Source organism: Acomys minous (genome assembly GCF_964271855.1).
Source record: "Acomys minous genome assembly, chromosome: 9".
Lineage (NCBI taxonomy): Eukaryota > Metazoa > Chordata > Mammalia > Rodentia > Muridae > Acomys > Acomys minous.
The window spans coordinates 84,898,224-84,921,217 of NC_140490.1; the positions used below are offsets into that span (position 1 = coordinate 84,898,224).

Consider the following 22,994-nt stretch of genomic DNA (forward strand, 5'->3'; position numbering starts at 1 on the left):
TCTGTTTCTCTCTAATTGGTTGCAAGCTGCTTTATTGGCATATAATGGGAAAGTTGGGGAGCAACATTGAGACAGGAGATTCTTAGAACATAGATTGCAACCAATGTGGAGGGTCCCAAAATTTGAATCACATAATAACATTATTCTTACAGTAGGGGACACCCAAATCTCTCTTCTATTATCTTTCATGTGTACATGTGGATGTACCTGTAGAAACATTGGTGCACACTCTTGTATAGAAACACAACCACCCAAACAGCTACCCAATCTTTTAAAATGCATAGTTTTTAAATTTATATATTCTGAATTTGTTGATATATCTGCACCTCTATTGTTTGAAAGGCATGAGATACAAAATGTTTGTGATAGAAGGAAATATTTCAAATCATTTTCTGAAGTAATTATGGAATTGACTTTGAATATAAATTTGAATTTCTGAAATTTGAAGTTCTTGTTTCAGCCTCATTGAACCTGTGATTTCTGGAACCTCCATCTTCATGCCACTCCCTATTCTCTTTTCTTAGCTGACCATTGGACCTTTTGAAATAAATATGCATGACTCTGCGAAGTTTTCTTCTCTGTATCAGATGGCCTCCAAGGAGTCTTCTCTGGCCTTAGGCATGGTCACGTTGATTGTCCATTTCAGATGGAATTGGGTGGGGCTGGTCATCTCAGATGATGAGAAAGGTGTTCACTTTGTCTCAGACTTGATACCAGAGATGGAAAAAAAGACAGTCTGTTTAGCCTTCATGCAAATGATCCCAGGGAATAAGATTTTCCAAATGCAATATGATGATGTCTACAATAGCCCAATTGTGAGCAACTCAGTAAAAGTTATTATCATTTATGGTACCACTGACTCTACTGTAGGTGTGCTATTTAGAAGATGGGAGCACATACTTCCATGGAAAATCTGGGTTACCACATCAGAGTGGGAAGTCATTACTTCTATGAGGCATTTCATTCTTGACTCATTCCATGGAACTCTCATCTTTTCACAACATCATGGTGATATTTCTACTTTTAAGGAATTTGTAAAGACAGTGACCCCTTCCAAATACCCAGAAGACATTTTTCTGGCAAGACTGTGGGAGATATATTTTAATTGCTCAATATCTAAGGCTTCCTGTAAATCATTAAAAAATTGTTCATCTAGAGTTTCCTTGGAATGGTTACCTTGGTACCAATTTGACATGGCAATGAGTCAAGGGAGTTACCATATGTACAATGCTGTGTATGCTGTGGCTCATACCCTTCACAAGATGGTTATGCACAAAGTAGACAAACAAGGAGTTAAAAATGGAGGAAAAATGAAATTTCCCCCATGGCAGGTAATGGTCTTTCCTTTGGAACCTGCACAGTGTCACCAAAGTGTAAAAGGTACTTTTGTTCACCTATTTCAATTGTTGTCTCAGAGACTTACTGCCTCTGTCTGTTAGCCCAAGCCTAGTCCTAGAAGCTTCTAGGCTCCTTACAATAAAACCTAGTCCTAGAATATCTTCAGACTCTGTGATTTACTGCTTCAACAGCTCATGCTTTCTTCTTCTTTCTGAACTCATATCTGGTTGGTTCATTTCAGGCATTCTGGCACAAATTCCTCTCGCAGATAAATTACTCATTCTGGATTTTTTCTCTCAGCCTTTGAATTACTTTGCTTAGCTTCAAACTAACTCCACCAATCTTTTCTAATATTCTAGCTCCTTCTCATTATCTGGTTTATTCTGTCTTTACCCACATCTAGCTTGTTCTCTTATTCAACCTCTCTTTGTAAAATTCTTACAGTAAAACTGCTTCCTTTCTCTCTTTCTCTTTGTGGCTCCCACAAGTAGATTCCCTATCCCCTTTATTCTCAGGAGACTTGGGCATATCTTATTGGTCACTTTTTCTGCCACTCAATTAAACAGCAATTTCAAACATGGTGCTTTCTTCTACAAATTAACTTTACCTGCATTGTTTGGGAATAGGTGTATACCACCAGGCTTGGACCTAAACTTTTTTTTAAACATGAAACTTGCTTTATACCAAGTTGTCTGTGAACTCAGATCTGATTGCCTCTGTCTCAAGGATTAAAAGTGTGTTTTTATTCCAGTAAAATCACACAGACCTAGAAGGTCTTTTGATGTGATCTCCAGAAAGAGCAACCAATTTCTGAAAATAAAACTACTCTACATGAAGGTAACTTTTAAAAATTGACCCACAGGGGCACTAAACAAATACCATAGGATTCTCTTTCCAAACAAAAGTTTCTAGACTGCTTGTAGTGCTTAAAATAAAAATACAGACATTGGAGGAATTTATAATTGAGATGCCAATATTTTAGGAGCTAATATTAAAAACCTAAGGCAAAGGATTATATTAAAGACCTATCATGATCCTACTCCACTGAGATTCTCATCTTAAAAACCCTAATCTCTTTGCAGAAAGTTCTTAAATATGAACCAGGAATGAATTGATATTTCACATTCCTAACTAGTATAGAGTATCACCAAATAAAGTAATCCTAAAGCATCTAAGGTAACTCTGTGTCTACTATGGGTGTATATACTTAGGTTTGTTTCCTTTTGCTGTGATGAAATATGTGGACCAAAACCACTGAAGTGAGAAAGGGATTACTTTACTCACAATACCAGTTTACAGTCCCTCACTAGGAGGAACTCAAAGTGTCAGGAGTTGGAAGAAGTTTGTCACATCACCCTCCACCACCAAGAAAACAGAGCAATGAGTTTGCTATTGTTCCAGCATCTCATTCCATTTTTCAGTCCTGGCCCAGCTCACAAAATGAACCTAAAATTCAGAGTGATCCTTCATGCCTCAGTTAAACCAAGTTAGAAAATATTTCATGTACCTGACTAGAGTCCAAATTAATATATACAGTTCTTCACTGAGACCTCATGCTCTGGTAATTCAAGATTGTGTTTGGTTCATAATTAACACTAATCATCACGAACTATTTGTATCAATGTTGAAAACCATTAGATTGCATAAAAACTTGAGGTTCACTCTAAACACCATATTGTTGTTTTATAACTGTAATTAATGAAAATGTGAACATGCATAATTTAATTTTTGTCTTCACACTGAGCATGCTTATAAATCATGCATTTCTCTTAGCTAAACCACATCCTGAAGAACATTCAATTCGTGAATGCTGGTGGAGACTCAGTAACTTTGAAACCTTCAGAAAAAATGCATATAGATTATGACATTCTGAACTTCTGGAATTTTCCACAAGGTCTTGGATATAAAGTAAAAGTAGGAACATTTTCCTCATATTTGCCACCTGGGCAACAATTGTCATTGTCGGAGGACAGATTAGAGTGGAACACAGGCATTAGACAAGTGAGTGGAATTTCAGTTTTACTGTGCCTCCTGCCTCATCATAATTTAAAAAGATAAAAGCCTTACTGTATTTACAAACTCACTTCCCACATATAATATTTTCTTCATAAGTTTATTTTTTATTTTTTAATTTGTTCACTCTACATTCTGACTGTAGCCCCCTTCCTCATAGCCTCCCAACCCCACCCTTCCCCCTAAACTCTCCCTCCCTCCACTAGTCATTAGAAAGGGGTGCCCCTCCTCCCCTAACATCTGACATCAGTGTATTAAGTGTTATCCTGGTTACTTGTATCCTCTTCCTCTGTGGCCTGGCAAGGGCATTCCACCAAGTGGAAGTGATCAATGTTTGAAACAAGAGTCCATCTAAGAAGCTGTCCTTACTACCACATTATGGGACCCACAAGGAGACTGTGCTGCCTATCTACTACATCTGAGAAGAGGGACTAAGTCCACATGATGCATAAACCTTCATTGCTGCTCCAGTCTCTGAAGTAGCTCCCTCCTCCAGGCAGATTTGTTGTCCCCATTGATCTCTTTGTAGAGCTCCTGATTCCTCCAGGTCACTCTATTCCCCAACGCAGTCTTAGCTCTACTTTGAAAGTCTGGTAGAATTCTGCACTAAAACCATCTGGCCCTGATTTTTTTGTTTGTTTGTTTTGTTTTTGTTTTTGTTTTTTGTTTGTTTATTTTTTGGTTGGGAGAATTTTGATGCCTGTTTCTATTTCTGTAGAATATAGAACAATTTAGTTTATCTGATTTTGTTTCAATTTTGGCAAGTGGAATCCATGAACAGACTCATCCATTTCCTTTAGATTTTCAAATGTTGACACGTATAGGCTTTTGAAGTATGACCTAATGATTTTTTTTTATTTCTTTAGTCTCTGTTGTTATGTCTCCCTTTTCGTTTCTGATTTTGTTGATTTGGATAGTGTCTCTCTGCCTTTTAGTTAGGTTGGCTAATGGTTTGTTTATCTTGCTTATTTTCTCAAAGAACCAGTTCTTGGTTTTGTTGATTCTTTGAATTGTTCTCTTTGTTTTTATTGTATTGATCTCAGCACTGAGTTTGATTATTTCCACCCTTCTACTCCTCTTGGGTGTTTCTGCTTTCCTTTTTTTTTTTTTTTGAGCTTTTAGATGTTTCATATAAGTTGCCTGTATGAGAGGTTTCCAAGCCCTTTATGAAGGCACTTAGTGCTGTGAACTTAGCACTGCTTACAATGTGCCCCATAAATTGGAGTATGATGTAGCTTCAATTTCATTGAATTTTAGGATGTCTTTAATTTCTTTATTTCTTCCATGACTCAGTTGTCATTGAGTAGAGAGTTATTCATTTTCCATGTGTGTGTAGACTTTTTGTTATTTCTGTTGTTAAACTCCAGCTTTAGTCCATGTTGGTCTGATAGGATACCAGGTATTATTTTAATCTTCTTGTATCTGTTGAGGAATGATTGGTGACCTACTATATGGTCAATATAAGAGAAGGTTCTATCAGGTGCTGAGGAGAAGGTACAATCTTTTTTCTTTGGGTGAAATTTTCTATAGATAACTGTTTGATCCATTTGATTCATGACATTGGTTAGTGTCATTATTTCTAGGTTTAGCTTCTATTTCATTGAACTATAATTTGGTGAAAGTGGGATGTTGAAGTCTCCTGCTATCAATATGTTGGTGTCAATGTATGGTTTAAGCTTTATTAATATTTCTTTTACAAATGTGGGTGCCCATGTATTTGGGGCATCAATGTTCAGCATTGTGCCATCATCTTTGGTGAATATTCCCTTGATGAGTGTGAAGTGTCCTTCCTCATCCCATTTGATAACTTTTGGTTGAAAGTCTATTTTATTACATATTATAATGGCTACACCAGCTTGCTTTTTGTGTCTACTTGCTTGAAATACCTTTATCCAGCATAATGTCTGTCATGGTGTCTGAGATGTATTTTATCAATGCATCAAAATATTGTATCTTGTTTATGCATCTATTCTGTTAGTCTGTGTCTTTTTATTGGAAAGTTGGGGCCATTGATGTTGAAAGAAATTAATGGCCAGTGACTATGATTTTGAGGTTGATTGTGGTTGTGTTTTTGTTTTGTTAAAGTGACATTATCTATTTCCTGTTTTGTCCTGGTTGTAGTTAGCCAGTGAGGGTTGGAGTTTTCCTTCTAGTAACTTCAATAGGGCTGGGTTTGTGGATAGGTACTATTTGAGTTTGTTGTTGTCATTGATTTTTTCTCCACATATGGATATTGATTCACTGGGTATCATAGTCTGAATTGGGATCTGCAGCCTTTTAGGGTTGGCAAGATCTCTATCCAGCCCCTTCCAGTTTTTACAATCTCTGCTGAAAAGCCAGGTGCAATTCTAGTAGGTTTGCCATTATATGTTACTTTTTCCTTTTCTGATTTTAATTTTTTGTTCTCTATATTCTTCATTTTGATTATTACGTGGCAAGAGGATTTTCTTTTCTGGTCTACTCTATTTGATGTTCTGTAGGCCTTTCATATGTTTATATGCATATCTATCTCTTTAAATTGGGGAGTATTTTTCCATGGTTTTGTTGAAAATATTTTTCTGGGCCTTGGAGCCAGGTGTCTTCTTTTTTTTTGTTTTGTTTGTTTATTTATTTATTTATTCTTGTTACATCTCAATGGTTATCCTATCCCTTGTATCCTCCCATTCTTCCCTCCCTCCCATTTTCCCCTTATTCCCCTCCCTTATGACTGTTCCTGAGGGGGACTTCCTCCCCCTGTATATGCTCATAGGGTATCAAATCTCTTCTTGGTAAACTGCTATCCTTCTTCTGAGTGCCACCAGGTCTCCCCTTCCAGGGGACATGGTCAAATATGAGGCACCGGAATACATGAGAAAGTCATATCCCACTCTCCACTCAACTGTGGAGAATGTTCTGTCCATTGGCTAGATCTGGGTAGGGGTTTAAAGTTTACCACCTGTATTGTCCTTGGCTGGTGCCTTAGTTTGTGTGGGACCCCTGGGCCCAAATCTGCCTATCATAACCAAATAACCCAATTGAGAAATGGGGCCTGGAACTAAACAGAGAATTCTCAACAGAGGAATATCAAATGGCTGAGAAACACTTAAAGAAATGCTCAACCTCCTTAGTCATCAGGGAAATACAAATCAAAACAACTCTGAGATTCCATCTTACATCCGTCAGAATGGCTAAGATCACACTCCTTCATTGACGGTGGGATTGAAAACTAGTACAGCCACTTTGAAAATCTAGCTGGTGCTACCTCAGAAAACTGGGAATAGGACTTCCTCAAGAGCCAGGTATCTTCTTTTTCCTCAATTTGTAGTATTCTTAGGTTTTTGTCTTTTAATGGTGTCCTTGATTTCTTGGATGTTTTGGGTCAAGAATATTTCAGATTTAACATTTTCTTTGTTAGTTTCATTAAATTCTTCCATTGGGTCTCCTATAACTGAGAGACTTTTCTCTACCTCTTGAATCCTATTGGTGATGCTTACCTCTGAAGTTCCTTTTTTCTAAGGTCTCTCTTTCCATGAATTCCACTATTTGTGCTTTTATTATTGTTTCCATATTCATCTATAGATCTTGGACCATTTTGATTTACTTCACTTAATTGTTTGCATTTTTCTGAATTTCTCCCAGTGATTTCATTTCCTCTCTATAGGCTTCTGTCATGGCGTCTCTAAGGTCCTTTATCTGTTTCCCTATAACTTCATGCATTTGTTTATGGATTTTATACATTTCTTCCATTATCATCTTCATTACTAAGGATTTGAGGTAATTTTCTTATGCTTCAGTTGTGTTTGACTTTCCAGAGCTGATTACTTTGGTTCTGGAGATGCTATATTATTTTTGCCTTTGTGTTTGTGTTTTTTAGGCTGACCTGTAGTCAACTTGATGTTTCTGATGTTGGGTGGTAGTTTCTGGTGTCCTTCACTGGCTGATGAAAACAGATTCATAGCTGAGTGTTTATAGATCAAGACTCCTCACTGGTGGGGATCAGAGAACCCATCCTTACATCAGGCAGGTGACCTGGGTTCAGCTCTGAGGACATTGCTTCACACCTTTGGTTCCCCCACTGAGACAGTAGACTATCATGTTTGTGCTCTCCAGCCCAAGTTTCAGTCTGAGAGAGAGTATAGGTACAGCCTGCTTGACTGTTTAGGCCCTGGGGTCTTTATTCAGTCCCTTAGAGAGTGCAAGTATAGAGTATTAGCCATTGTTTGGCTGGACTTTTGTGTACATGCCTTTGCCCATCCATTCCCTTGTGGCCTTGGTTCAGACAGAGCAGAGAGTGTGCAGGTATATCATTCTAGCCTGTATTTGGATGGGTCCTGGAGAACATGTTCACCTCTGCTCAGGCCCCAAGGAGTTAGGTCAGACTGAGAGAGAGAGTACAAGTACAGGATGTTAGCCTGTAGCAATTTGTTAGGCACTGGAGAAAGTGTCCACTCCTGTCTGGGCCCTGCGTCCCTCTGTGCACTGGTGGGATGATCCAAAGTCCAATCTATCCCAGGTCTAAACTGTGGGCTCCCCCCGGGCCAGCCAGAAAGCTGGTGTTTTGCTGCACAGAGTTCAGAGAGAGAGGGAGAACAGGTACGTCCCAATAGCCTGAGTTTGGATGGTTTTTGGTGTGCTTGCCTGCTCCCTCCTGGACCCTGTGGCTTTCTGTGCACTGGCAGAGTGGTCTGAGTTCATTTCCACCAATTCTACTTGGTTCTCCCCTCGGCCAGCAGATCTAGACACTCCACCACCCACAGTTCAGTCCTAGATACAGAGTCTGAGATATAGAGTACAAGTGCAGCTCTCAGGTGGGTATGTGTCCAGACTCAGGGAATGGGCACCAGTCCTTCATGGACCAGTTGGATGAGGCGAGGCCAGACCTACCTGTGCTCTACACCATGTAGACCCCTCTCACATAGGGCTCTTGTGGTCTGCAGCTCCCAGCCCAGTTCCTAGGCTCAGTCCTGTTGATCAGACGTAGTGCATGAGCAGCACAGCCATCTTGGATTTCCATGGCTGGGTCTTGAAGTAGACCTATTCCCAATTTTCTGAGAAAGGACCAGATTGATTTCCAAATTGGTTGTACAAGTTTGTATGCCCACCAGCAAATGGAGGAGTGCTCCCCTTTGTCTACATCATTGAGAGCATGTGCTATAACTTGAGTCACTTGCGTTTTTTATCTTAGCCATTCTTATGGGTATAATATGGAATCTCAGAGTTGATTTGGTTTGCATTTCCTTGGTGACTAGGGATGTTGAGCATTTCTTTCAGCATTTCTCAGCCATCCAATATTCCTTTTTCAGAATTCTGTTTAGATCTGTATCTCATTTTTAAATTGGAATATTTAGTTTGGTGGTGTTTAACTTCCTGGGTTCTTTATATATTTTGGATATTAGCCTCATTTAGATGTTAGTTTGGTGAAGATATTTTCCCAGTATGTAGACTGTTGTTTTGTTCTGTTAACAGTGTCCTTTGCCTTCTAGAAGCTTTTCAGTTTCATGAGGTCCCATTTATTAATTGTTGAATTTAGGTCAACAATTATATATATTTGTGCCAATTAGCTCAAGGCTTTTCCCCAATTTTTCTTCTAACAGACTAAGTTTGTTTTAAGTTGAAATCTTTAATCTACTTGGACTTTAGTGTTTTTCAGGGTGATAAATAAAGGTCTAGTTGCATTTTTCTATAAGTAGATATCCAGGTAGACCTTCAAAATTTCTTGAGTATGCTATATTTTTTCCTATTTTATGGTTTTGCTTCTGTGTCAAAAATCAAGTGTCCATAGGTGTGTGGGTATATTTCTGGGGCTTGGTTCGACTCCATTGTTTTTATTTCTGTTTCTATGCTAATTCCATGCCATTTTTATTACTGTTGCTCTATAGTACTGCTTGAGACCAGGGATGGAGATAATTCCAGAACATTTTTTATTGTATAGGATTGTCTTAGCTACTCATGCTTTTTTTTTTTTTTTTTTTGCTTTCCCAAAGGAAGTTGAGAACTGTTTTTTCAAAGTCTGTAAACAACTGTGTTGGTCTTTTGATGGGAATTGTATTGAATCCGGAGATTGCTTTTGGTAAGATTGGCATTTTTACTGTGTTGATCCTTCTGATTCATAAGCATAGGAGATCTTTCCAACTTCTCTTCTTCAATTTATTTCTTCAGAGACTTGATTTTTTCATACAAATCTTTCATTTGCTTGGTGGGAGTTACAACAATATACTTTACATCTTTTTGTGGCACTGGGAAGTATATTGTTTCCTTCATTTTTTCTTAGCCTTTTTGTCTTTTGTATACAGGAGGGCTACCAATTTTTTTCAATTGATTTTGTATCCAGCCACTTTGCTGAAGGTGTTTATCAGCTGTAAGAGTTCCTTGGTAGAATTCTTGGAGTCACTTATGTATACTATCATATCATCTCTAAATGGTGATACTTTACTTCTTCCTTCACAATTTGTATCTCTCTGATCTCCTTTAATTGTCTAATTGCTTTAACACATTAATTATTATATTGAAGAGATATAGGGAGAGGGAACAGCTTTGCTGTGTCCCTGATTTCAGAGGAATTGATATAAGTTTCTCTCTTTTTAATTTCATATTGACTATAGGCTTGCTGCATAATGCCTTTACTATGTTTAGGTTCCTGCCTTGTCTCATTGATGTCTCTAAGACTTTTAAACAAGAATTACAGTTGAATTTTGTCAAATACTTTTTAAGAATCAAGGGGGATGATAATTTGAATTTTTCTTTCAATTTGTTTCTATGATGGATTTCAGTATATTGAAGCAACTCTGCATGTCTCAGATGAAGCAGATTTGTTCACAATGAATGATTTTTGATGTGTTTTTTGATTCAGTCAGCAAGTATTTTATTGAGTATGTTTGCATCAATGTTCATAAGGGAAATTGAACTGAAATTCTCTTTCTTTGTTTGGACTTCTGTGGTTTAGTTGTCAAGGTGACTGTGGCCTCATGAAAAAAGTTTGATAATGTTTCTTCTGTTTCTATTTTGTGGAAGAGTTTGAAGAGAATTGGTATAGGCTCTTCTTTGAGGGTTTGGTAGAAAGCCTTGTCCTCTTTTTTGTTTTTTGTTTTAGCTTGGCAGGCTTTTGATGACTGCTTCTATTTTCTTACAAGATATAGATCTCTTTAAATTGTTTACCTGATTTTGATTCTATTTTGGTAATTGGTAGCTATCAAAAAATTGTCCATTTGCATTTAGATTTTCAAATTTTTTGACATATAGTCTTTTGAAGTAATACCTAATGTTTTTTTTGATTTTTTCTCTGTGTCAGTCATTATGTCTCCCCTTTCATTTCTGATTTTGTTGATTTGAGTGCTCTCCTTCTCCTTTACTGTTAGTTTGACTAAGGGTTTGTCTATCTTGTTGATTTTCTAAAAAAAAAAAAAGCTCTTTTTTCCGTTAAGTCCTTGAATTGTTCTCTTTGGTTCTAATTTAGTTATTTTAGTTCTGAGTTTGATCCTTTTAAGCCATCTACTCCTCTTAGCTATGTCTGATTCTTTTTGTTCTAGAGCTTTCAGATGTGCTATCAAATTGCTAGTATGGGATCTCTCCAATTTTTTTTCATAAATATTCTTAGTTCTCTGCACTTTCTTCAGCATTGCTTTCATTGTATCTGATAAGTTTTGATAAGTTGTGCCTTCATTTTCATTGAATTCTATGAAGTTTTTAATTTCCTTTTCTTATTTCATTCTTGACTCAGAGGTCATTGAGTAGAAAGTCGTTCACTTTCCATGACTGTGTAGGCTTTCTGTTGTTTCTTTTGTTGCTATGTTCCAGTTTTAATCCATGTGGTGTGATAAGAGGCAAGGGGCTAATTTGTTCTTCTTGTATCTGTTGAGGTTTGCTTTACGGGCAAGTATATGGTCAGTTTTGGAGCAAGCTCTGGCTCTGTGAGTTTCATACATGGCGCAGAAGTCTTTGAGTAGGGAGCTATTTAATTTCCATAAGTTAATAGAATTTCTGTTGTTTCTGTTGTTGTTAGTTCCAATTTTAATCCATGGTGGTTCAATAAAACACAAAGGGTACTTTCAATCTTCTTGTATCTTTTAAGGTTTGCTTTATGGTCAAGTATATGGTTGATTTTAGAGAAGATTCTTTGAGTTGCTGAGAAGGAGATATATTCTTTTGCTTATGAGTGGAATGTTCTGTAGATATGTGTTAAGTCCATTTGATTTATGACACCTATTATTTTCATTATTTCTCCACGTAATTTATGTCTCAGTGATCTATATTTTGGAGAGAGTAGGGTGTTCAAGTCTCCCTCTAGTAATGTGTGGGGTTTGATGTATGATTTAAGCATTAGTAATATTTCTCTAATGAATGTGGGTGCTCCTGCATTTCAGGAATAGATGGGGATTGAGACATCATTTTGGTGTATTTTTCTTTTTGTAAATATGAAATGTGTGTCCTCTACCTTTTTTGATTAGTTTTGGTCAAAAGTCTATTTTATTAGATACAAAAATGGCTACTCTAGCTTGCTTCTAGGATTTGTTTGATTGGAATATATTTTCCAACCCTTTACTCTGAGGTACTGCCTACCTCTTTGTGTTTTTTTTTCTTGTTTTGTTTTTGTATACAGCAGAGTGGCTGATCCTGTTTGTATATCCATCCTATTGGCTTTTGTCTTTTTATTGGGGGAGTTGTGACCATTTATCTTGAGGTATATTAATAATCAGTGGTTGTTAGCACCTGTGTTTTTTCATGGTGGTGGTGGAGGAGTGAGTTTTTGCATTTTCATTCTTTTTTTTTTTTTTGCAAATGTGGCATTATTTACTTCTTGTGATTTCCTGGGTATAGCTAGCACCCTTGCAATGGAATTTTCCTTTTTATGTCTTCTGTAGTGTTGGATTTGGGGCTAGATACTGATTAAACTTGTTTTCTTTTGTAGATTATCTTGTTTTCTCCATCTATAGTGATGAAAGTTTTGTTGGGTATATTTGTCTGGGTTGGCATCTGTGGTCTCTTAGTGTCTGCATGACATCCGTACAGGCCCTTCTGTCTTTCATAATCTCTGTTTAGAAGTCAGGTGTAATTCTCATAAGTTTTTCTTTATATTTGACTGGGCCTTTTTCTCTTGCATCTTTTAATAATCTTTCTTTGTTCTGTACATTTTTTTCTGTACATTTGTTCTGTACATGTTTTTATTATTATGTGTCAGGAAGATTTTCTTTTCTTGTCTTTTCTATTTGAGGTTTTGTAGGCTTCCTGTATGTTTATGGGCATTTCTATCTTTAGATTGTGGAAGTTATAATCTATGATTCTACTGAAAATGTTTTCTGGCCCATGGAGCTTGGAGTCTTCTCATTCTTCTATTTTTATTATTTTTAGGTTTGGTCTTATCATAGTGTCCCTGTCTTCTTATTTGCTTTTTGTCAAGAAATTTTTAGTATTCACATTTTCTTTTACTGATATATTGTTAACTTCAACTGTATCTTCTACACCCAAGATTCTGTCTTTCATCTCTTGTAATCTGTTGCTGTTGCTTGTGTCTGAAGTTTCTGTTCTCTTCTTTTGGTTTTCCAACTCCAAGTTTTCCTCAGATTGTGTTTTCATTGTTGTTTCCAATTCCCTTTTTATATCTTGAATACTTTTTTTTCATTTCTTTCTCCTGTTTGATTGAGTCTTCCTGTAATTCTTTATAGGATTTATTCAATTCCTTCATCTATTTGAATGTATTTTCCGGTATTTCTTGTAAAATTCACTTTTTTCTTCAAGGCTTCCATCATTTTCATCATCTCAAATGTAAAATCTTCCTCTTACACTACATGGATATTCATATCTCCAGGGCTTGCTGTGCTATAATCACTTGTTAATGATGGTGTCATATAGCTCTGAGGTTTGTTGCTTGCTTCCTGACCTGGCCTCTCTCTTTTTGTTTGTCTCTGGTGTTAGCAGGCCTGGAGATTTCTTCAATGGAGTTGTTGCCTGTGTGTGTCCCACATGGGCTAAGTAGGTCAGGAGCCAGCAGCAAGACCTCTAAGTTGAAGCCTGTTTGCTTGAATTGCCCAGAGGCTTCCTCAGGTTGATGGACCATTGGTTTTGTAGCCTGTACTCACCTCAGCTCTAGTGGGTTCCCTGTCTGTGTTCTAGTAGTATCATGCAGGAGAGGAGAAAGCTGAGAGAGCTTCAAGCTGAAAGCTGCTTGGATGCCACTTAGGCCTGCTTTATATATTTGATAATGTGTATTTTTACCAGATCCCCACTTACCTCTGCTTGTTTATATTCTGTGATCAAGATGGGCCAGGATGGCAAGCAGTGTGTAGAGAGAGATTCAGCCCTGCTTGTTTGAGTGTCCCATAGGCCTTTTAATGATATCAGCTAATGTGAGTTGTGGTCCATGCCTGACATACCTTTGCCTGTTAGATCTCCATTTCCTAGATGGGCCAAACCAATAAGCAGTGGGTAGGCAGAGAGAGTTCCAAGCCCAAAGCTGCTCAGGTGTCCCACAGAACTCTTCAGGATAGCATCTACTATAGGTTGTGGTCCATGTCCAACATAGCTTTCCAAACTCGGTTTCACCACACTGATCCTCTGTTCCTCAGGAGACTTGCTCTCTGCCTCATCTATTTGATGGAGTACAGGGTGCTGGAAGTTTTTTTTTCCTCCTTTATTAATTTATTCTTGTTACATCTCAATGGTTATCCCATCCCTTGTATCCTCCCATTCTTCCCTTCCTCCCAATTTCCCCTTATTCCCCTCCCCTATTACTGTTCCTGAGGGGGATTACTTCCCTCTCTATATGATCATAGGGTATCAAGACTCTTCTTGGTAACCTGCTGTCCTTTCTCTGAGTGCCACCAGGTCTCCCCGTCCAGGGGACATGGTTAAAGGTGAGGCACCAGAGTATGTGAGAGAGTAATATCCCACTCTCCACTCTACTGTGGAGAGTGTTCTGTCCATTGGCTAGATCTGGGTAGGGGCTTAAGGTTTACTGCCTGTATTGTCCTTGGCTGGTGCCTTAGTTTGAGCGGGACCCCTGTGTCCAAATCTGCCTATCATAATGTTCTACTTGTAGGCTTCTAGGACCCTCTGGATCCTTCTACTTTGCCTTTCTCCCATGATTCTCTCATCTAGAGTCCCACTAGAATGTCCTCTCCTCTGTCGCAGTTTCCTGGTAAGTGAAGGCTTTCGTGGGACATGCCCGTTGGGCTAATATGCAGAAATAAGTGAGTATATACCACTTGAGTCTTTCTGCGTCTGGGTTAACTCACTCATTATGATCATTTCTAGCTCAATCCATTTATCCACAAATTTTGGGAATTCCTTGTTTTTAATAGCTGAATAGTATTCCATAGTGTATATGTACCACAGTTTCTTTATCCATTCTTCTATTGAGGGACACTTAGGCTGTTTCCATGTTCTGTCTATTATGAATAAGGCTGCTATGAACATGGTTGAGCAAATTTTCTTGTTGTGTGCTGGAGCATCTTCTGGGTATATTCCAAGGAGTGGAATAGCTGGGTCTTGAGGAAGCCCTATTCCCATTTTTCTGAGATAGGTGCTGGAAGTTTGTAACTCCTGAACTGGAAGATGTCTGACATCAATGGATGGGGGCTGGTATTGATATGCCCCAATTTCTTCCCTTCAGTCAGTTTTGCAGCCTCCATAAACATGGTATACACTGGGCACTACCCCCTTGGAATCCATCCTAATAAGTTTATTATTGAGAAGAAGTAACATACTCCTCATCAATGTATGTACATAATTCTAACCATTCCATCATTTTATATATATATACTTTTATATATGTATGTATATACTCACATATATATGTGTGTATTTATGCTATTATAGTGTATATCTATTAACTTATTGCACATTTATTCAACTAAATTCATCAATCACAATTCATAAGATTTTACTCATAAAATTTAGTTATCAGATTAATGTTATTTATCTTTTTCTCTCTGACTTTTTCAGACCCCCATCTCTGTATGCAGTGAAAGTTGTGGTCCTGGATACAGAAAATCTCTACAGGAAGGCAAGCCTTCCTGCTGTTTTATTTGCAGCTTCTGCCCAGAAAATGAAATTTCCAACAGTACAGGCAAGTGTCTGTACAAAAGATAAGGATACCACCTCTGTTTTTAATCTATGTTCTGAAGCAGAAATCACGAGTAAGATAATTGAATAGTGTATATTCTTAAGATTTTTTTGTGGGCATAATTAACAGTTATAATCAACAGCATAACTCCTTGAGGTATATCACATTTGTTGCCTTTACGTGATTCTAAGCTGTCCTTTTCAAGGTAATACTTTTTGATAACATAAAAAGTCTAAGATTCACTTCTTCCAGAAACTTTCCCCTGTAGCCTCCGTGTGTGTGTGTGTGTGTGTGCGTGTGTGTGTGTGTGTGTGTGTGTGTGTGTGTGTGTGTGTGTGTCAAATCTTCTGGAAGCTGTATTAATATCACATTTAAACCCTCTGTTACAGTGTCATCTTTTCAAACCCCAGAATTATTCCTGAAATAGAAAAAATATTAAAAACAGTATATTTTCCTTAAGAAATGTAGTAGTCAGAGAAATGGCTTTGCAGCTAAGAGCACTGCTACCCTTTTAAAAGTTGTGGGTTTGGCCCACAACACCTATATGATTGCTTGTACTTGAAACTCCAGTTGCTGGCATTCTGACACCATATTCTGGCCATGTGAACAATACATACATGTGCTGTACACACTTACAGGCAGGAAATATTCTCAAAGCAAACACAGAAAGAATCAATTATTTATGTTTCATATCTAAAATATAGATTTTTTTCAATATGAAAATTGTTCTTGCTGATTTTATAGTTCACTGCTGAAAGGGGAAGAAAATCTGTGGGAATTTGCATTTAAGTTTATGCCATAATCTGAATAATTGTATGCAAAAAGTGCTGCAGCGAGACTTACATAATGCCACATACATCTTGAGAGTAAACTATGGATATTTAAATAGGGCTATACTATAGCATGAGATGACAAAAGGACAGGCAAAATAGTTTTTATTACACTTAGATGTAGCTGAATATGGGAAATTACAACATCATTTAATATCCAGTGCATAATGAATTATAACCTCCAAAAAAGATATGTAGTAATATCATTTTGCTAAATGATAATAGTGATATATTTCTTCCTGATTTTATCTTTCTAATCATAGTTAGTGTAGTTAATATGAGGCCTATAACAAGTCATCAAACCAAGAATAATAACCAGTAGCACAACCCATAACCCCGTATCTCAGAGATCATTATTGAGGACCTAGCAACTATGTTGTAAGAGCAAGAGATAAGAGAGAGCTTCAGGAAAAACTATTTACATAAAAACAGATGTGACATTGCTACTGTATATGTAGTCTCAAAGCAAAGGTGACTCCAATCACAAGACCTATAAAAAGCAAGCCAAACAAACACTCTTGAGGAATGAGTATTGGATCATGAAGCCACAGTCCTACGTGAGTATTAATTGATGGTGAAGAGAGAGTCAGTTTTCTTTGGAAATATGGGTTGTGAGACACTAAAAATGCTACAGAAGATGATGCTCCATACAGGTACATTCAGGTAGCCTTAAGTAGGTAGATTCAGTGGATTTTATAAAACAGCTCATTACATTGGGAAGCCAAAGTTTTGGTGAAGATAGAGAAAGAATTTGATGAGAGAAAATAGGTAGTAGGGTTGATCAAACACATATGCGTGTTTATGAAATTCACCAATGAAAATAAAATATCAAAAGTAAATCATATTGTGCATGGAGAGATATCTTCACTGAGGGAACACTTTATACCATTCAAGTTTGCAGCCTGGATGTGTTTCCCATAATCCACATTAAAAGCCAGGAATTACTGGATAATTATTTAACAAAAAATATTGAAGGATATATCTACATACTCACAAACACAGGGACAAACACAAACTAACATACAAACACATATTTTTATTTAATGGGCTGAATTATTATGTTTCTGATTTATTTTACTGAGTACTTTGTATATTGTAAGTATGAAATTATATAAGATACAAAAGAAAATGTATATCTTACATTCTATAGGATATCTCTTCACTAAATACACTTTTGTCTTTCCCATACACAATCTTTATAATTTTATGAAGCTCTGCTTGTTAGCCATTGGGATTACTTCTTGAATAGTTATAGGCCTGGTTTGAAATGTCTATGCATGATTATTTGATTTCCTATTGCCTAGAATATTGGCCAAAAATACTCTTTTACTAATAGTACATCTGATAATGGGTTAATATCTAGAATATATGAATAACTGAAAAAAGTAAACAAATTAAAAATTGCAGCAAGTTGCAAACCACAAAGTTCTGAAAACATGATACAAAGATGATACAAATTACTTTAGGCATCAGAGAAATACAAAGTAAACCTACTTTAAGAAGTCACCTCACCAAATGATAATGACCAAAATAAACAACAGCAAGTATGAATGATATGGAATTCCTCTCATATTGGAAAGGAAGAAAAATTATTTACTGCAGATGGGAATTAATACCGATGCAGCTATTAAGCACATTAGTAAGAACATCTTTGCAGTATATACCCAAAGGACATGATATCTTACTAGAGAAATACTTGCTCATCCAACTTTATTGGATATATTCACAATAGATAGAAAATAAAAATGACTTTTCTAGGTTCTTGTCTGCAATGATAGCAGAGTAGCAATAATAATGTCAGAGGTTAGTGCTTTCTCATTCGGGTTTGGAGTGGGGGAGTAAGATGGGCCAGGTATTGATTATCCTTTTTCTCAGTCTCTACTCTATTTTATCTCTACACTTATGGTAGGCAGGACAAATATTGGGTTTATGGTTTTATTTGTGATTTGGTGTCACTCTTCTTCCAGCGACAGTCCCATTTAGCTACAGAAAGTTGAGACTTCAGGTATTATTTCTCCAGCTGCTAGGAATCTCAGCTAGGGTCATGACTGTTGACACACAAGGTGCCCTCAGCACTGATTACTGTTCATTCTTCCAGTCTTTCCCCTTCTACTTGCAACAGAGATACACCCCAATTCTCCTGTCCACCCCTTTTTCAGGTCACTTGATCCATCTACTTCTGTTGTCTAGTTTATTTACCATTCTGATATTTAAGTAGCTGATGGAAACAGATGAAGAGTAACACAGCCAATCAATAACTGAAACTCTGGGAATCATGTGGAAGAGTGGAAGTAAGGATTGAGGGAGCTGAAGGGGGTCAAGGACACCAGAAAAAGATTTACAGAGTAAATTAACCTGGAACCATGGGGGAACACTCAGAGATGGAAATACAAATCAAAGAGCATGCATGGGCTGGACCTAGGTGTCCTACACACATATAGAAGATGTGCAGCTTGTTCATTATGTGGTTCCACAAAAAATTGGAGTATGGACTGACTCTGATACCTGCCATTGGTTCCCTTTCACCTAGCTATGATTCTATGTCTGGCCTCAATGATAAAGGATGCCCTTTAGACCTGCTGCAACCTGCTGTGCCAGGGTGAGTTGATACCCCTGGAAGCCTCTTATTCTAATAGAAGGGTAGGGGAGAATGGACAGAGGTTTTGTGAGACTGAAACTGGGAGAAGAGGAGGTAACAGGCTCCAATTGGGGTGTAAAGTGACTAAGTAAATAATTTTATAAAAATAAAATAGGAATAGCTTAGATATACTTCAACTGGTAAATAGATACTAAAAATGGGACGCATTTACACAATGAAAAGTTATTCACCTCTTAAGAAAAATGAAATTATGTTGCTTAAAGGAGTGGATGATACTGGGAGAAGTCATCCTAAGTGAGGTTTCAGAGACCCATAACATAGACACCACATATTCTTTCTTATATGTGGGTGCCAGGTTTTAAGCTTTAGGTGTGTGCTTCATTTGAAATAATCACAGAGGCTAGGAAAACATTAAGGAGGGGATCTTCAAACTAATGGAAAATGGAATATAGCTCTTTAAATTGAGAAAGGGGGAAATTGAATGGGCTATAATAAAGTTGGAGAACAAAGTAGAGGAGAAATAAAAGGAAAGACAACACAAACGTAAATCCTTTTGAAAAACATATTAAAACCAGTAGAACTTTCTAAATTACATACTTTTAAAAATAAATAAAACATCTCTCAGCCCCCATCAAGTAAGCTTTTCCCTGCAGTTGAAGATACTTAAATGAGACCCTTATATGGCCATTGTTCAGGGAAGTGAGAACCTAGCCTGGTGCTGCACCCTAAATGGGATGTCTATGTCACACTTGAAGCTTCAGGGTTCTTTATGGAAGTGGAGGTGGGAAGATTGAAAGATAGATATCTTCAAGGAAACAATGTTTTTGGGAGCCATAGGACCAGTACAAATATGAATATAAACTCAAGCCAGGCAAAACTAAAGAATGAGTATGAGAAGTGTAGTAGATACATACCCTACCCTTATTCAAGAAGTTAATTGATATTTGCTACCTACTAGTGAAATCAGAATCAGTTCTTAAAATTCTGTGATTTGAAGTGCATCCACAGAATTCTACGGAATGTTCCATATCCAAGAGTAGTGGACATAAAATGAAATTGTTAGGGACAGAGCCATGGAGAGAAAGATATTTGGAATGGAAGGAAGGAGGAAAGGAAGGAGAGAGAGGAAGGGAGGGACGTAGGAAAGAAGAGCATGATTATTGGGTGGGTGAGGTAGGGAGGTACGGGGGAATCTAAGAGGACTTGAGGAGTGAGAGTTGATGTGATCAAAATACATTATATAAAATTCTCAGATTTTAATAAAACTTTTTAGAATAGAAGAAAATCTGAAAAGCATAATTTTTATTACATGTCTAACAAAAATTTTTTTATCTTGCAAATGCTGGCTATACTACCTAAAGCCTTAGTGTAACTTAGCCAGTGAATTTGGCTTTTGATACTTGGTCAATATGATGGCTAAAGGAGTTTATCAACTGGACACATTTGGTAAGAGGGCACTCTATTTGAGAAATTGCCTCCATCAGCTGGCCAGTATTTGTTTCTGAAGGACCATATGGCTGGATAATTTATATAAGAACTCAGTCCTCACAGGTGGTCCCAGGCTACATAAGAAAGTTAACTGAACAAGACAGAGAAATGAAGCCAATAGGAAGTCTCCCTCACATTCTATGCCTCAATGCTGCTTTACATTCCTTAGAGGTTGAATTATAACTCATAAGCAAAATAAACTATTTCTTCAAATATTTAAAATAAAATGACATTGTTTCTTTAATTGATATAAATGAAAATTCTAAATAAATACTGTATTAGTAATTAATATTAGTTACATCTCACTATAAAAACAATGAACAAAATTTCCATTTACATTTGTCATGTTGTATTTTGAAAATAAGCTAAATACAGTTTGAATATGGTTATGAAATAACTACAATTTTAATAATATTTTTGAAAAAGCTTTGCCAAAAGTTACACAAAATCACTTGGAAAATTAAAACACTATGCAGGAAAAAGTTGAAGTATATTTAACATATATCTACATATAGTATATATTTGTATTTTATTTTATGTTTATATATGCAGAAAGTCTCTAAACTGATGGCTAGAGAGATTTTTTTTTGGTTGGTTGTATTGACTATTCATTTACAGTAGAGCTCACAGCTGACTGTAACACATCCCAAGGGGATGTATTATACTCTTTGGAATCTAATGTCATGGGTCATATATGTGTCACACAGATACACATACAGACAAAATACTAACATATATGACAGTGATTAACAAAATTTAAAATGAAAGTAGAAATAGTGGAATTTTAAAAAATTATTTTGAGATTTAAATGTAATTACAACATTTCCCTTCCATTTTCTCATTTTAAGGATATCATATATGCCTCAGTACTCTTCTAGTGTGTGGTCTCTTTTTTCACTAATTGTTCACTGCTTGCATAAATGTATATGTATATTCAAACAAATTACTAATTTTACCCTGCTCATTCCACATAATGTTAATTGTATGTATGTTTTCAGGGCTAACAATTTGTCACTGGACATCTAATTGGTGTGCTCTTCCCTGGAGAGGACTACATAAATAGTTTAATGAAATTTTCTCACATGGTATGGTAGTGGTCCATTCAAGAGTCAAGGATCACCTAATAAAAACACGAATACTAGACATGGGAAGCCTTCTTTTGACTTGTTTGTCAGGGCTGCCCAAATAACAATCAAACTCTACAGCCTTTCTTGTTGTCCCTTGTTTTCCTCAAAAGGTGGAAGGTAAGCCACTATTGGCAAAGGTAACATGTACTTCAGAAACATTTCCGTGACACAGCTGATCTGCAACTGACCTAGTGTTGTGTCCCAAAAGAGTAGACTTCATAGTACCAGAAGGCATCATGAAAACTTTCATTGGAATAAGTCAATTAACAGCCCTCCCCAGTAATGATACGTATGAAAACCACTATTTACCAACATGATATGATAACCCTAAGAGTGTAGTAATAGTACACATATCCTGGTGGAAATCAACATTTTCCTATCTGAACTGAATATCTGTTCTACAAGATAGATATACCTGGTATTTGAAATATAACTTACTACTCACTAGTAGTAAAGCTCTATTTATTTGATAAGAATCTACAACCTCTAATTTAATAAACCAATATGTTTCTTTTTTTAATTTTATTTTTTAATTAATTTATTCATATTACATCTCAGTTGTTAGCCCATCCCATGTATCCTCCCATTCCTCCCTTCCTCCCACTTCCCCCCTACTCCCCTCCCCTCCCCTAAGTCTGTGTCTGAGGGGGACCTCCTCCCCATGTATATGCTCATACGGTATCAAGTCTCTCCTTGGTGACCTATTATCTTTCCTCTGAGTGCCACGAGGCATCTCCATCCAAGGAACATGCTCAAATATGGGGCGCCAGAGTTTGTGTGAAAGTTAGATCTCCTTCTCCACTCAACAGTGAAGAATGTCCATCGGCTCGTCCGGGTAGGGAAACCAATATGTTTTCTAAAAACAATCTGTAACATTTGCACAATACACACATATAACTGAATTTTCACCCCTCATTAAGGAAAACTCTCTTGCCAACAGACAGATTCCATCATAGAAAACCACAATCAATGAAAATACAGAGTTGTGGAACCCAATCTCGGTGGTAGATATGTCTACAAACATGCTAAAACTTGAGGCTCAGGGAAGATTATGAAAGAAAAAGAAGAAAGATTTCTAGTGCCAGATGAGAAAAAAGTATGCGGTGACATAGATGTTCCCATAGTATCAGAAACTATACCCATAAAGATTTATCAACATGGCCACCCAAATGTAAACTAAAATGAGATAACACGAATATATTTAAGAGAATGGGAGACCCACCATGAGAACCTAGCCCTACCCAAAGAAAGGTTGTCAAATGTGAAAATTGGATCCAAGAAAAAAATAGAAAGATGGCCAATCTTTATCTACAGTTTCTCTGTAATTAAAATTTAAAAATTAACATTTTCTGTGATGAAAATTAAAACTTACATGTAGGAAGATCAAACTTCCAAAGAAAATTATAGTTTACATCACTTGCATTTTTTGATATTTTGCAATCCTGATGCTTGCAGTTTGGATAAATACGTGTTATACAACCAAACAGGAATGGTATAGACTTAACAGGTCTTATGTGCAATACAAATGTAGTTTTTATTCTCCAAAAATTGATGTTACATTG

General features: G+C 36.8%; 1 protein-coding gene across 1 annotated transcript in view; it reads left to right on the top strand.

The window, feature by feature from the left end:
- The window catches only part of LOC311605909 (vomeronasal type-2 receptor 116-like), a gene marked incomplete at both ends in the record, with an annotated part of 34,247 nt that overhangs the window by 848 nt on the left and 10,405 nt on the right, over positions 1-22,994 (top strand). Inside the window, 3 exons of the mRNA XM_084796746.1 lie at positions 525-866; positions 3,112-3,339; positions 15,268-15,385. Coding sequence (XP_084652872.1) covers positions 525-866; positions 3,112-3,339; positions 15,268-15,385 — 688 coding nt within the window. The remainder of the gene's footprint in view (positions 1-524; positions 867-3,111; positions 3,340-15,267; positions 15,386-22,994) is intronic.